The sequence below is a fragment of the Canis lupus genome, chromosome 38, assembly GCF_048164855.1.
Source record: "Canis lupus baileyi chromosome 38, mCanLup2.hap1, whole genome shotgun sequence".
In the NCBI taxonomy this organism is placed as follows: Eukaryota; Metazoa; Chordata; class Mammalia; order Carnivora; family Canidae; genus Canis; species Canis lupus.
Window position 1 is genome coordinate 3,719,815 of NC_132875.1, and position 16,639 is coordinate 3,736,453.

Genomic DNA, 16,639 nt, shown 5'->3' on the forward strand with positions numbered 1-16,639 from the left:
GATAAGTGAAATGAGATATATACAGGTTTATCTATTACAGTATTATTTATAAGGACAAAACATTTGGAAATAGTTTAGTTAGTAGTGAGGGACACCATGGAGAATTTATTGACCACTCATTGAGTGAAATACTACCCAGCCATAAAAACAGATAAGAAAATTTCATGGAGTGGGCAGCCCCAGTGGCGCAGCGGTTTAGCACTGCCTGCGGCCCAGGGCGTGATCCTGGAGTCCTGGGATCGAGTCCCACGTCAGGCTCTCTGCATGGTGCCTGCTTCTCCCTCTGCCTGTGTGTGTCTCTGCCTCTCTCTCTCTCTGTGTGTCTCTATGAATAAATAAATAAAAATCTTTAAAAAAAAAAAAGAAAATTTCATGGAGTGATGTTGAAGGATCTTAAAGATGCAATGTGTTTTTATGTGTTTATTTATTCATGAGAGACACATAGAGAGGCAGAAGGAGAAGCAGGCTCCCTGTGGGGAGCTCCATGCAGGACTCGATCCCTGGAGCCAAATGTTCAACCACTAAGCCACCCAGGCGTCCCAAAGATGTACTGTGTTAATAAAGAGAAAGCAAGATAGGAATTTTTTACTTAAAAGCATTTATGATTTTTTTTGTAAGCTTATATTTATGGAAGAATACAAAAGAAACTGTTAATGTTTGTTGCCTTCAGGGAGAGAAAGAAAAGTGAGAAAACTTTTTTTAAAATTTTGATCATTTGAGGGGATCCCTGGGTGGCTCAGTGGTTTGGCGCCTGCCTTCGGCCCAGGGCGTGACTCTAGAGTCCCGGGAACGTGTCCCACATTGGGCTTCCTTCATGGAGCCTGCTTCTCCCTCTGCCTGTGTCTCTGCCTCTCTCTGTGTCTCTCATGAATGAATAAATAAAATCTTTAAAAAAAAAAAAAAAAACAAGCATGACATTGAAGTTGGTCATTAAGTTTGTCAATTTGTTGAACTGAATTGGATACATCCTTTAAAAAAATTTTTTTTGATCATTTGAATTTTAATTATTCATATGTTAAATTTAACATATAAAAGTGTTTAAATGCATTGAATTTGGGATCCCCGGGTGGCGCAGCGGTTTAGGGCCTGCCTTTGGCCCAGGGCGCGATCCTGGAGACCCGGGATCGAATCCCACGTCGGGCTCCCGGTGCATGGAGCCTGCTTCTCCCTCTGCCTGTGTCTCTGCCTCTCTCTCTCTCACTGTGTGCCTATCATAAATAAATAAAAATTTAAAAAAAATGCATTGAATTTATATTATTCTTAAGCTTAATTTTAGAAGATGTAGAAAATGAGAATATGGATTCCTGCATTCTTTGATGCTTTAAAATTTTAAAATAATGAATGCTTGGTAACTACAGCAAAGTGGTTACTGTTCTGTTTTCATAATCAGATGTTGTAGAAGATGTAAAAGAGGAGTGTCAAAAATATGGACCAGTGGTATCTCTCCTTGTGCCAAAGGAAAATCCTGGCAGAGGACAAGTAAGTGAATGTTTCTATAATTTCAGAATTACCCAGAGGTTACTGAAATTCTAAGTAAATGTTTTAGTTCTACAGAAAGATGTACATACACAGAAATGTTGGTAGGAATGATAAATTTTGTATTGTGGATATTTTTATTTTCTTGTACTTTCCACTTTTTTAAAAAAAATTCTAGAATATATATGCATGCATTTTTTTTTTATGGGTTAAGATTTTTTTTCTTAAAAGGTGTTCTCTACATTGTGAACAGTGACACTAACAGTATCATATGCTAATTTAGGTCACGGTCAGCTGCAGAAATATTATGGCCTAGTTTTGTTCTAATTAAGTAGAGTTAGAAAACTATTTAGGTTAGATTGTCACTGTAATGGAATCATCAGTGCTAATTTAAAGAAGGAAAGTGTGCTAAGAATCCTGAAATTCGAGTTCCAGTCTCAGTGTGACTGGCTTTGTGGTGATGACCCTTAGTTTTTTACCTATAAAATATACAACCTCTAAAACTATTATTCTAAATTTCAGGGCAAAGAGTGTTAGAGAAATCTTTTGAAAGTTCATTTAAAAATCTTTTATCTGTATTATTTGGATTTTTCTGGGAACAATATTATTCAGGATTTCTCAGCCTTCACACTAATGACATTTGAGGTGACTCATTCTTTGTTGTGGGAGCGGTCACATGCATTTGTAGGTATTGAACAGCCCTCACACTAGATTTTATTTATTTATTTATTTTAAGATTTTATTTACTTATTCATGAGAGACACAGAGAGAGGCAGAGACCCAGGCAGAAGGAGAAGCAGGCTCCTTGCAAGGAGCCCGATGTGGGACTTGATCCCAAGACCCCGGGATCACGCCTTGAGCCGAGGGTAGACGCTCAATCACTGAACCACCAGGCACCCCTCATGCATCATCCTTAATGGAAATATTCACTAAGATGAGGAGTGAGCAGTCAGTTAGAGGCAGGGCACGGTACTTTGTTTACCTATTAAGATTCATTTAAAAAGTAGTTTATTTGGAATTATCTCTTCTTTTCATACCCTGGAAATTTTTTATTCCTTTTGGAAATGACTTAGGTGGGAGAAGGGCCTCTATGAAAGGGGAAGTGAAAAAGGAGAGTCTGCCTCAGAATTCTAGGTAGAACTGATTTTAGGGGAAGGTACAGCTTGTAAGCTGAGATTCTGGAAATTGATTTCCTTCAAATGATCTATTTTTGTTTCCCGTTGAAAGTCACAGTGTCTAGGGTGCTTGCACCCCATTTTGAAGACTGCTGACATCAAAAAAGAGCATGTAGCTGAGAAGGCTGAGGCCGTTGTTTTTCTGGTTCACAAGTTTATGGGTAACTGAGGACAAGTCATTTGAAATTATTTCCTCTCCCAGTAACTTTTGCTTTATTTTTTATTTTTTTAATTTTTAAAGATTTTATTATTTATGTATTTATTCATGAGAGATACAGAGAGAGCGAGAGAGAGGCAGAGACACAGGCAGAGGGAGAAGCAGGCTCCATGCAGGGAGCCTGACTTGGCACTCGATCCTGGGTCTCCAGGATCAGGCCCCGGGCTGAAGGCAGCGCTAAACCACTGAGCCACCCGGGCTGCCCTAACTTTTGCTTTAGATCAACAAAAGAGCATAAATTATGCTGAATCCTCTGTCTCAGGAATTCAGATACTCTGGAAAAGGAAATTAGCTAGTTTCAAACTTGTTCCCCAATGTAGTTATGGCTTCTACAAATCTTTTAATGGTATAAAACCCAGGGACCTTGACCGGTTTTTCCTCCTTCCACTTCTAAAAGCCTGGGCCATCGTTGAGGTGTTGTTGAAGCGCTCCTGCTTGCCAGGCTCTTTGGCCTTGTCTCTGGCAAGCGTCTAGAGCTGTCCACCACTCCTGTATGAACATGGCCAGCAGATGTACATTTTTCATCCAACCTGTCTGGATTTTTCAGAGTTCAGCTGAGTTCAGGAGGTATTCTAAACCTGGCTGCTCAAAAATGTGGTCCATGGACGAGCAGCATTGGTATCGCCTGGAAGTTTTTTTTTTTTTTTTTTTTAGAAATGCAGAAACTCAGGGCCCACCTTACACCTCCTGAAACCAAGTCTGTGTTGTAACGAAGGATAACATACGTATGTGTCCGCTAAAGTTGGAGAAACCTACTCTAAAACAGTCTTGATGGAAATGAAGTGACTTTGTTTTCTCTGTCCTCTTCCAGGTCTTTGTTGAGTATGCAAATGCTGGTGATTCCAAAGCTGCTCAGAAATTACTGACTGGAAGGATGTTTGATGGGAAGTTTGTTGTGGCTACATTCTACCCGCTGAGTGCCTACAAGAGGGGGTATCTGTATCAAACTTTGCTTTAATCAGTAACCTAAGGACTCTTTCCTGTTTCTCCTCCATTTCCTGGGTTATTGTATTCTATATCTGAATGCAGAAGTACCCCCTTACCATTTTAAGGGAATACTTTGTACATTTATTTAATCCTACTAATGTGCAATCATTGCTCAAGCAGTGGCTGCACTGCAAACGTTTGGCACTGAGTAGGACAAGACCTCTCAGCTATACATTGAGGGGTTTTAGAGCATCCATATGGGCAACCTTTTTTTTGTGCAGTAGGGCAAGTGCTGCTCTTCAGTATGTATCCTAAAAAGATATTAATTATTTCATGTGATCATGAAGCAAGGATGAATAATATCATGTCATAGTGAATATTAACAAATTTGTTAAGAGTTGGTGACATCCCTTAAGATTGCTCCTTTATGTTGTCAGGTGGTTCTTCTTTACCACTGATATTCATAGCTGGCACTGGATGCTCCCAGTCATTGTTAAGTAACTGTCAAGCAGCAATTACCTACTGTGTTCTTAACACTGAGTTATGAATTTTTTTTTAAAGGAGTACTGTAGTACTGAATATTCCTTTAAAGAAACTGCAGTGAGCCTATCTACTTTTTTTTTTTTTTAATTAAGGCTTTTAAAATAGAAAGCTGATGCTTGATCTTGCACAATTTTTATGTCTAGTGTGTATGCTTGAGTGAGTGTGCAGGTATGAAAGGTTAGAGAAGATTTGAGTCAGCGTACTTTATAGTGTGAGTCTTGTGAGCTAATACAGTCTATACCTATCTCTTCCCTAGCTGTTTCACATCTGTCAGATTTAGGGTGTATGTTTTTTGAGAGTTGGTCTTTCTGAAAGAATGTAAATGAGAAAATAGTTCATTCCTAAGAGGCTCAGAACAAATGAGTCTAGGCTATGTTACACTGAAACTCTCTTAAAGCGATTGGAACAAAGCAAAAGTTTGCTACACATAAATTGCCCTGTCCTCCGATCTTTAGACCCTGTATTAACTCATCTTTTTGTACTGAATCTCCTGTGGTCATGGTAAGATTTCTCAAGATAGGGTTCTACCTACAGTGATGGAAATTGAAGTAGGTCAAAAAGAAAGATGTTCAACGAAGGGAAAAGAAAAAAATAGGCAAAGAGAAAGTGAATAATCCAGGATTCTTTTCTTTCTTCTTTCCTCTATCTCTGTCACCCCCTTCCCTCCACTACTCTTCACCCGTTCTCTGCCTGTCTCTAGCTGAAGAGAATCTAGAGGAACAGCATCCCAGATGGTCTGGCGTGTTTGACTGCAGGGAAGCTAAGAAAGATGTAGCTGTAATAAGATGGAAGTAGCAAGGAAGAGAAGCTCCTAAGAATTCTTAGAAGGATTCCCAGCAATCTAATGTGTCCCTGAGCACAGGATGCTGGTATGCCTGAGTTCGTGGACATGGTTGATCACATGATGTTAGGAATTGTAATCATGGATTCCTCCCATTTTATGGTAGATTGACTTCAAAGGTTTAAAATAAGAAACCTTTATAAAGCACTGATTATACAAAAAAAAAAAAAAGAAAAGTTGTATACAGATTACAAATCTTTTTCTTGTTTACTTATCCAAATGAAATTAAAATTTTTTTTTTTCCTAAGGAAAAAGGCTTTTATATCTTTACCTGCTGGAAGCCTCCTCATATAGTCTTTCTTTATGTGTGCCATGCAGGTTACTGAGAGCTTAGCTGAGAATTTACATTTTAAAGGATGAATTATTTTACCCTATTCAAACAATTACTATTTAACATTTGAATTATTTACAGTTACATTATTCAGGACTCTTCCGTAATATTTATTATGAAGCCAAATTTAGTGTAAGGAGGCTGATTTATGAATTGCCAAAAGGCCTTGTGGCGTGGTCCTAAAGGGGAAATTTTAGGTGTCTAGAATGTGCCCTTAGAAGGAAGAAGTGTTACTTTTCATTTGGGCCCTCTCAGAAACTGATTAGCTGGTTTGTTTCCAAATAAAAGTTCAAGAGAGTATAACCAGTACTGAAGCTTTCCTAGAACATAAATGTTAGTAGGGGTAGCAGCTTCCATGGTGATTAGAAAAACCAGGTTCTTCCATATATATTGATGAACACAGAATACATGAATTCTTTTAAAGGGAGGTATTCTAGGTTAGCACGTGTACCTTTTCTCATTTCCCCTCCCACCCCCACGAAGAAGAAACCCTTACAAATAAACTGCAGGTAGGCTTTCGAGCTTAGTGATGCAGTATGCTGCTAGCATCTTGATGCTGAATTTCACAGCTTTCTTTGTCTTCTTGTTGCTGTTGTATTCATACCTATATGTAGTGTTTAACACTGTAGAATTTTATTATAGAAGATGCTAACTAGGTTTTGAGGGAGCTAAGGGACTAATTGATGAGCCTAAGTAACCATGCATTGAATTAAATATTTTATATTAAAGCCACAGAATTGAAAAAATGATGCCTCCTGTGATTTAAATGGTGACTTTATAGCTTTTAGCCCATTACTACCAAAGATGACATTTGCAGATTCTCTTTCCCTCCTCTGATATTATAAGAAGTTTAGTCTTACTGTCTTTCTCAAACTTGAACCAAATATTATCAAAAGATGCAATTTTTATGATTCTTATAGGGTGAAATATATATACAGAAATTTTGATTCCTTGAAGTTACTAAAAACCTAGGAACTTTCTTTTTGAGAGGCAGGGTAAAAATAAAGAGGCAAGGGGTTTTTTCACTTAAACCTTACTCTTTTGGATAAATTTTATCTCAGGTAGTTTTTTTTCCCTCCCTAAGTTAACATCCATGCTTCCTTCCCTCTTGCCTTTCCAGTTTCCTATTATCCCATGGTATTGTCATGGTACATTTTTGGCCCAGAAAAAACATATAAATGGATTATTCTATAAGAAATTTTGATTCTTTGGAAACATTGGAGGAGGTGGCTAGCTGGCCACTTTCAAAACTCAAATGCCCCATTTTGAGAACAGGTGGAGTTGGACTCCTCAGTAAAATGTAGCACTAACTCAGAGTAAAACTATTGGCTGCATTTTAAAGGACTAATAAAACAATTATCCTCTTGCAATAAGAGATTGCACTCACTGCCACTGGATGTCTTCCTTTAGTTTGTGGCCATCAGTATAGCAATTCTTTGGGGGGAAATTCCCTCTCTGCTAATGCCTTGAGCCAAAACTGGCTGCTTTTAGAACAAAACCATAGAGTTTTACTTGTCCTTTCCTTTGTTTTCATTGAGGCAAGTATTGCCTTCTTTTTGGAATTCCAGCTGCTAAAGCATGCTGAGATATGTTAACCTTTAAAAAAAAAAATCCTGAATTCTTATTTAACTTGCCTTCTAGAGTCATGTTACTTCTACTTCTATTTTAATCTCCAAGCACATTTGTAATAAGGAATGCTGCCAGAAACAGTGCTGCCATGTAGACGAAGTTGAAGAGAAACTGGGCATAAGGCATGTTTCTATTCTATTTCGCTGGGCTTTCACCCTGCCGAGGGCATCAGTTATCCTTCGGGATAAACCCGAGTCCAGTTTGAGCGCTCACATGCTGTTTCCCGGCTCCTTTGCACTTATTCATTAGATGCAGGTAACATTTTGTCTTCATTTTCTTCTTAGGTCTTGCATTCTGACTTGATAATTTCTGCCATTAGTTTTACTCAGCGCATGACATTTTAGTTTTTGTAATTTAATGAAAATAAGCACCATCTAACTGATGGTGATTACAATAACATAGTTACTGGGCGAGGCTGTGGGCGAGACACTCAGTAACTGTGTTTTACCTAGAATTTTATGCAAGGGTACATGCTAGGTGGCGTTATTCAGATTAGGGTACAGATGGAATCTCATCATGACTAAATTTTAGTCTAGGGGATGTGGAGACAGTCAAAGATTTAAGCAAGTGCCTTGTGTTTCCTCAAAATACTAAAACTCATTTGGGTGAAAGCTCCCAGATGATGATAATTTATTGCACCTCTGCCTTTTTCCTTGGAATAACTTTTGGATTGAGTCACATGTATAAAAGTCCAAAATTTCCTTCATTTATCTTTACTTTGTATATGTAAAACTCTTCATATTTGATTTTCCCCCCCCAGTACTACATATGATGGAAAGCCAGACTTATTTGGCGGAATCAATTCTTCCTGGAATCTAGTTCTATTTTTAATACTAGATTCCTTCTTCAAATTTTACTACTCTGGCTCTCTGCTACAATTTATTTTTATTTATTTCCTAGCAAATATGGTCATATACAAACCAGCTTTTGGTCGTCATTAGCTCAAGAGAATTTTCCATTTCTTCTTAAGGTGCTCAATAAATCACCTTTACTTGAGATGGTGTGGTCTTTCCAAGTTAGTATTACTAGTAAGCTTTTTCAGTGAATATAAAGATGTTGAATCTCTATCATGTGGAACTCCTCTGAACCTCTTGTGGGATATTTGGATAAGTTACATTTTCTTCGTTACAGAGGGATGTGCATATTTCAGTTTTTAAAGTCCCTAGAAATCTAAAGAATTTGTTTTGTTTTGTTTTGTTTAAGGGTAGCTGCTTCTCTGCCTGATGTCATAGGATTTTGTGCTTTGTTATCCTAGTCACCTCTCCCACCTCAGTGTTTGTCAGTTTTTTAAATTGTATGATGACCAGTAGGTAGACACAGTGGCATGTAATCCACAAGGCTGTGAATATTTAAGAAGGAGGTAAACAATTTTAACTATTTTTGCTGCAATTTTATAGGAGAAATGGGCTATAAATGAAATATCTATAAACCAGAGAGCATTTAGGAAATTGTATATTTTATAGGTGGTAATTAAGGTGATGTTCAGAATATAAGATATAAAGTTTATACAACCTTTGTTTTCCTGATAAAAAGTTTTTATTCATCTTCCTACAGCTCAGCACTTTTGTTGTTCCTTATATTGTTTATGAGGATTGATGTTTTAAATTTGCTCTATTTGCTTTTCAGAGGGCGGTCATAATCATGCGGTTATGTTTATATCACAATAAATGCTGGAATTCACGGGAAATTTATCAGATGATTGCCTGAGTGTTATTTCCCATTAAAGAGAGTAGCTTCCACAGTGTCCTAAAGGAAACTCATCTATGTTTTATGACCTAAGTTCATAGTATTTTAATTTAGAGGCAAAGAGAAGTCTTCTATCTTTCTTGCCTTAACCAACCATTAATCCTTGTGGTACAGTAAAGAGTTTATTTTGTTAGACTCTTGATTGTCAGCAAGAGAATTACATGTAGTTACACCCGCCCCCTGGTCCCCGCGCCGGTTGCAATTCCCCTCCCCTTCTAGGCTATCTTCTTACTGGTATTCACCATGTCAGGAGTACATGGAAAGCAGACAAGGTGAGGTGTTCTAAATCATGCATACAATTTGGTTATCTGAATTATGGATGGCTGTATTATTTTGTTAGCATGGGTTGTCAGATATCTGCCAAACTTAATAGTAAAGAAGAGAAAGAAAAGTAATAAAATAGAGAGGTGAGGGGAGGAAAATAGCTTTCTTACTGGCATTAGTGACCTTCCATCTGGTTTATGATCAAAAAGTGGTAGTTTATTTGCAAAAATCCTGATGTGGTACTTATAGTGTAGAACATTGCCTTTCCTACACATTCCTCATCATTGTTTCCCCAGAAAATTATTTTACAAGTTTATGAAACCAGATTAAATATCCATATTCAGTTTGACCTAATTTTTAAAAATAAATATTTAAACTCCAGTTTTGTGCATTTGGTGTGCATCAACACACTTATGCAAATCAAGGATCAGAAAGAAACTGGAGATTTGCCATCCCCGGGTTTCCCTTTGCACATCGAGTACAGTGGGTATTAGTGTGCACTAGCTGCAGAGTTATAGCACCTTACAGAAGTAAGTAGTGTTTATTTATTATAGTTTAAAAAGTTAAGCTGCATCTCTGTGAAATATTTCCTTTGCAGAGTGTAAAGCTGTCATGTCTTTTCCAGCAGGATTTACTCCTTCATTTTTAATTCTTTGTTGAGAAAATCTTAAATGATTTAACATTCCTTTATATCCTCTTAACAGTGTCAAATCTGGGGTAGAAGGGATATTTTTTCCCACAAGGGCTCCATCTTTGTTACCTTTTTGATCACTCTTAGAAATCCAATTATGATCAATAGATTTTAACAGGTCATGGCTTCCTATATTAGCACTGGAGAGGTTGGTTGTGAAGATTGAAATCTACTATTCTTTTCCCTCAGTAACATGTAATTGCTATGTTTTTGATAAGAAGGTATGGTTAGAAAAAATGTGAAATATCCCTCAAACCAAAGCCAGTTATAAGGAGTAATTCTCTCCTGTTGGTTTACCTTCACCTCAGAACTACAAGAATATTACAGTACACATTGAATAGTCTGTGACATTTCTACCAGTTGTTTCAATAGCCTATTGGTCTTGGCATTTCTTGGCACTATGGTTCTCTGTTCTTGGTGATGTCTTATTGTTTGTGAGTTTTTGTTGTTTTTTTAAAGTAACTCAATGGGACTATAAATGTAGATGTGTATCAATATCAAGAAGTTCTTTTCTGAAATCCCTAAATTCCTGATTCCTATTCAAGTCTTTGAAACTTGTTTTCTCTTGCTAAGTAGCAAAGAACTTTTATTTTTCACTTTCCTATATACCTAAAAAGTATGGACACTGCGTTTCAATGGACTGTATTGCGTGTAGTTTTTTGCTGAAAACTTTTTCTGTAAACACAATTGCCTTGTTCAGTTTTGTTGTAAACTGACTTAAACCATAAGATGCACTGTTGATATGCTTTCTGATGTGTGTTTCTTAAGGGTGATAAAATAAAGCTTAAAAATAAAGGAGCTGTTTTTTCATTTCAGCTATTCTTGCATTTAGTATAAATATTCAAGTTTAGATAACAGGTACGTATACTTTTCTTTGTGATTTGATTTTTACCAAAAGCTACCACTGAAAAAGGTCCATGTGGCCTCAACCATCCATTTCTAAAGAATACAGTCTTCCGTTGATGGAGGTAGTGCATCACACTGGCAGTACTGAAATGTAACTTTTTATTTTGGAATGAATGTTCTTGATAATATAGAAACAGACTTATCTAATGAAAAAAACGGAATTCATAGTTGGGAGATTTATGTTCTAATCTTGGTTCTTTTCTCAAGTTAGATGGCTTTCATTAAGTGACAGGTGACTTAATTTCTGACAGTAGTAGTATTTCTATACTACTATTTTTACACTAGAACCAAATGAGGTAGTAGGTTCAATCGTGACCATGAGCAGTTCTTAAACACGGAGCATCACTGATGGTACTGTTTTAGGTAGTTTATAGGTGGAGCCTCAGGCCCAAGTCGGGAACAGAAACTTGCCCAGTTTCTCCTACGACTCAGAAGTGGTAGTCATACACTGGTATGTCTGGGGGCAGTGTGTTTTCAGGAAGCCTCCAGACTGGACTGGTCTGGATGAGGAGTTCAAGTGATAGGTGGTGGTATGAGGCACACCCTCTGGATGTGTTAAGAGCTCAGACCAGAGAAAACGAAATCTTCAAGTCCTCAATTCTCACCCTTAACACTTATAACGTGTCACCTGGGAGGGCTTATTAAGAGTACAGATTGCTGAACCCAGCCCTAGTTTATGACTGTCGTTCTTGGGGTGGCCTGCAGATTTGCTTTTCTAACAAATTCCCAGGCGACGCTGGTGCTGATGTGGAGACCACGGGGCTGAACAAAGGGCATTGGTTTAGGATTGAAACCAGACGTAGGCCAGATTCAAGAGCTGCTTGGGAATCCTCGATCCCCCACCTTCTCCCCGAAAGCTGCAATAATCATAGTAACTAATTGAGCACTTACTTTGTGTCAGGCTCTGCACTAAATACTTTTTTGTGTGTTACCTCCTCCCCCCACATACACACTTTGTGCTCACAACTCGCCTGTCAGGATAGTACCTAGTGTTTACTCCACTGTATGGTTGTGGGGATGGACATCTTACTCCTTGGGGTTGGTGGGAACACCCCCTGCTAGGTTACCTTCCGGTCAACCTGGAGATTCCTCTGAGATCCTGCTTTCTTTCATTTCCTCTCCTACCACATCGTCTAGTCCTTGATCTGTCCCTCCATGCTGGAGCTTCTTATGGGCTCCCCATGTCTGGTCTCATGTGCTCCATAGATCTGCATGATGAATAATGAGCTGGATCATACTATTCCCTGATCCCCTTTGTCTTCAAAAAATACCTTAGATTGGCACCTAAAATGTCACCATCTGGTTCCACCTATAAATCCTACTTCATTTCCTGCCTCTGTCCCTATTCATACTGTATGCTTCATCTATGCCAAACTACCCATAATTCTACAAATTCCATGTTTTATGCTGGATATTGAGCCTCTTACTAAAATGCCATCTCTGTCCCCACATCTCATACGCATGATGATATCCTGTTCATCTTTTTTTTTTTTAAAGATGTTATTTATTTATTCGTGAGACACACACACACACACACACACACACACAGAGGCAGAGACAGAGGGAGAAGCATGCTCCATGCAGGGAGCCTGATGCAGGACTTGATCTCCGGACCTCGGGATCATGCCATGAGCCAAAGGCAGACACTCAACCACTGAGCCACCCAGGTGCCCCGAAATCCTGTTCATCTTCTAAAACAGCTCAGTTGTCACCTTTACATTTCCTTCTGCATAAAGTTGCATATCTCAACAATCAAAGTCCTGGAGTCCCTTCTTAAAATGAGTGTATTGAATTCGCTAAGCAAATTTCCAATTTACAAACACAGGTGTTTCATTGTACTTCATGGTTTTCTCCACCATTCTGCAGTTTCTAATAAGAATTTTTGACTCATAGGTTGGACTGTGAGGAGGCTTACAACACATAATCATTAGACCATTTCCAAACGTCCGTTTTCGGTGTATTGTACTTATGTGCATTAGTAAATCATATTTGCTTGTATGTTTTATATATTACATATAATGTCTATTATGCTTCAATATCTTTACTTACATATGACATAAAAATAACACTTAGGTCAATTAAAGGAAAGTAAGTGACGAAGGCAGCATATTTAAATACCACCTAAATCAAATGTCTCCCAGAGTTATGAAGATCTGGCAAGAGGCTCTGAAACAAGGACCTCTGAACAAATGTGTTCGATTGAGATTGTAAAGCAGTGAGGCATATTATTGATGTTTCTGTTGGAAAATATTCACCAGACCAGAAGCAAAAAATGCCTTATAATTAGAACATCTACATTGTTAGGACTACAATCCTTGAGAAGGATATGAGTGATAGATTAAGGAAAATAAAGTTGAGATTTTGTAGTAACCTTTTGAAGATGAAGCTCAAAAAGAGCTGGGTTTTAGGTAAAAATGGACAAAGGTCGCAAACACATTTGGTCACTGAGTGGACAGCAGTGTATCAGTTTTGTGCAGCGGCTGAAGAGTGCTTCTTGGGAGCCTAATATGCTATTAAAGTTTTTTGGTTTTTTTTTTTTTTTTTTTTTTTGCTTAAAAAGGCACGCCATATATCTAAATGCATTTAAAAACATGTATAAGGGGCACCTGGGTAGCTAAGTGGTTGAGCGTCTGCCTTTGGCTCAAGTCATGATCCCAGGGTCCTGGAATCAGGTTCCGCATTAGGCTCCCTATAGGGAGCCTGCTTCTCCTTCTGCCTGTGTCTCTGCCTCTCTCTCTGTGGCTCTCATGGATAAATAAAAATCTTTAAAAAAAAAAAAAAAAAAAAAAAAAGGAATGAAAGCCCAAAGATTAAGCAGGAATTGAACAAGCCAACCTCAGAGCAGGGTTTACTCCCTTAAGAATGCTTAGCCAGCATTCTCCAAACTATCCTTGGAGCACTCGCATGCTGCATGGATTCAGGAGCAGCTTCGGGGAGCCAGGTAGGATGACAATACCCCGTGGCGGAATAAGTTGGAAGGCCTGCATGCTTTCCCCCAGGTTCCTCCGAGCAGCATGGCACAGAAGCCTACTTAAATGAAGAGTTGGAACAAATCGTCTCAATGCACCCTTCACCTAGATTCACCTGTTGTTAACCTTTGGCCACATCTGTTGTACCTCTTGCTCTTCCCTGTTTATAGCCGAAGATAAAACGTAGCCTTTTTTTCGAACTGTCTGAAAGTTCATGACATTGGACCGCTAAGGACTCCAGAATGCCTTTCCTCTGAATAGACGATGCCCTCCGGAACGATGATACCTTATCACACCCTCGGAATTTGGTGTTGATACAGAAGCCTCCAGTGTGTAACTCAGGTTCAGGTTTTCTCCATTGCCTCAGTGCCTTTTATGACCTCCCCCCTCTGGATCCAGTCAAGACTCTTGTATTTAATGTCTACTTTTTAAAAAGATTTTATTTATTTAGGGCACCCAGATGGCACAGTCAGTTAAGCCTCTACTTTCAACTCAGGTCATGATCCTGGGGTCCTGGGATCGAGTCCTGCGTCTCCCTCTGCCTGCCACTACAGTCCCCCTGCTTGTTTGAGCTCTCTCTTTCTCTGTCAAATAAATAAAATCTTTAAAAAAGAAGATTTTTATTATTTGAGAGAGAGAAAGCACATAAGTGGGAAGGGGAGAGGGAAGAGGAGCAGCAAGCAGACTGCATGTTGAGCTCAGAGCCTGACATGGGGGCTCCATCTCATGACCTGAGCTGAAATCAAGTGTTGGATGCTTGACTGAGTGAGCCATCCAGGCTCCCCTTTAATGTCTATCTAAAATTTGTGATAGATTTGTGTTCTACAAAACAGTTGGGGAAAAACCGGTTCGGATGATACAACTAAATCTGTCCCTAGTCTTGCAATTTAATAAATGCTAACATTTCTTTTAAAGTGTATTTTCTTGGGGGAAACAGGATTGACTGTGTTGTCATTAACATCCATCAGTCATGATTGAAGAGGAAAGCAGAATTAAAATTCCTAAGTACCTCAACATGCCTGACCTAATAGTAAATATACAAAAAATCAACTCTCTTTAAAACTATGTCTCAAAAATTTGCTAATTGCTAACAATGTACAGACCCAGGATAGATTTTTTTAAATTCTGGTTTCTAATTACAGTTTTTCTTGTAAGTTCCATGCTCAAAGAAAATTTGGAAAAAAACAAAAAACAGTATGACAGTATGTTTCCTTGTCCTTTTTTTAAGATTTTTTTTTTTTTAAACTTCTAAGTAATCTCTACACCTGATTTCACATCAAGAGTCACATTCTCCCCCAACTGAGCCAGCCAGGGGCCCCCTTCCTGTCTTTTTACCATGTCACTAAGTAATGGAGTTGGGGGCAGAGGAGTGGCATGCTGAATATGGCATATGTTTCAGGGCCCATACTCCCCCCAAAAATATTTTAATTGGAATGTGGGACTTTAAGAGGAAAACGAACGAGCAAATAGGATCCAAAGAACCATCATAACTGACAAATGTCCTAGTGATCATTTAATAAAAAAATAAACTTCTTTATTGCACAAAGTTCCATGACAAATAATGCTTAACACATGCTTGGAAATCATCCCAGACAAAACCCCAGGGCCACTGCTGATTTATGAGGTGTGGTCAAGCTTTTGACTCACTGAGGCGCTCTGGTCCCCATGCATAGCTAACCTAAGAAATAATTCCCAGTTTTTAATTAATTAATTAATTAATTAATTAATTTACATTTTTAAAATTTAAACACAATTTGTCAACATACAGCATAACACCCAGTGCTCATCCCATCGGGTGCCCTCCTCACTGCCCGTCACCCAGTTACCCCATCCCCCTGCCTACCTCCCCTTCTGCAACGTTCCCAGTTTCTTTAGCCAAGTCCGTTGTCTTCTAGCCTGAGTTCCTGCATCCTGGGAAATAGGTGTCGGGGTCATCAGACCCCGAGTTGTCCACTAGGACCTGGTTTCTCCTGAACGGACGCGGAAGGCATGAGCAGGGGTATTCTTGTTCATCCGAGGATGATACCGCTGCACCAAATTCAGGGTGGAGGTTGCTCTCTAATAGTGTCTGCCATTACTCATTACTTCTAGTACTATTACATTAATTATAATGTTTATAGACCTCCATCATACTTAATGATAAGAGCTATGGAAAATTCTGTTTTTAGCCATAACACCCAAGGGACCGTTTCTCCTCCCTCAGAAATAACAAGCCTTTAACTTTCCTCTGCAAGTCATTGTAGTGTCTAGATAGCTTCTCATTTTTTATCTCTTTCCTTGTGATCTATGTAGGTGACCGCAGCCCTTCTCACCCATTCGTACTAGCCCAGTTGAACAGAACAACCCAGGAACATCTGTTGGAGGCCACGGTTTATGGAGTGCAAGGGTAACAATGCAGCCAAGGTCTCACCCAAGGGTAGGACCCAGAAACTGGGAAGTTGCCAGTGCTTTCTCTCTTTTCTCCTGCTCTGCTGCTTTGACAGTGTTCCTGCTTTATTCTCCGCCTCCTCCTGCTGGTGCTGTCACCGCGACTGTCTTCCCTCTGCATCTCCATCCACTGATGAGATGCGGCTACCCATAGTTATAAAGTTCCAGCCACTTTTAAAAACGCTGGCTTTCAGTAAGCCCAGTCACAAATGACCAGGAGACCGTGTTTAACTGGCACGGGGTTTTAAGTGTCCATTCTAGATCATTAAGATAGGATCAGATATTGAACCACACTCTACAAAGACTGTTACGGACTCTTCCTTTGCAGAGGGGACAGCGCTTACAGAAGGGCCCATTGCTCATTAGCTAAGGAGACCTCTGACTATTCTCTTCTGCCTCCTGGGAATAGCCCATCCACCCAGTGACCTCATCAGAAATGTAGGAGACCTCTACTTCTTCTCTCTCACTGTCCACACACCAGTCAGTTAAGTTTCTGC

The 16,639-nt window shown here is 39.1% G+C and overlaps 1 protein-coding gene across 3 annotated transcripts in view; it reads left to right on the plus strand.

Moving 5' to 3' along the window:
- UHMK1 (U2AF homology motif kinase 1) overlaps positions 1-16,032 on the plus strand; it is a 30,390-nt gene extending 14,358 nt beyond the window's left edge. The window contains exons 7-9 of one of the 3 annotated variants that reach the window (XM_072814686.1): positions 1,391-1,479; positions 3,680-3,801; positions 16,008-16,032. In XM_072814686.1, the coding sequence (XP_072670787.1) occupies positions 1,391-1,479; positions 3,680-3,801; positions 16,008-16,011 (215 nt within the window). In that variant the 3' untranslated portion in view covers positions 16,012-16,032. Of the gene's footprint in view, positions 1-1,390; positions 1,480-3,679; positions 6,257-16,007 lie in introns of those variants that run through there. The other 2 variants (XM_072814685.1, XM_072814689.1) reach the window with 2 other exon arrangements.
- Positions 16,033-16,639: the final 607 nt, after the last annotated feature.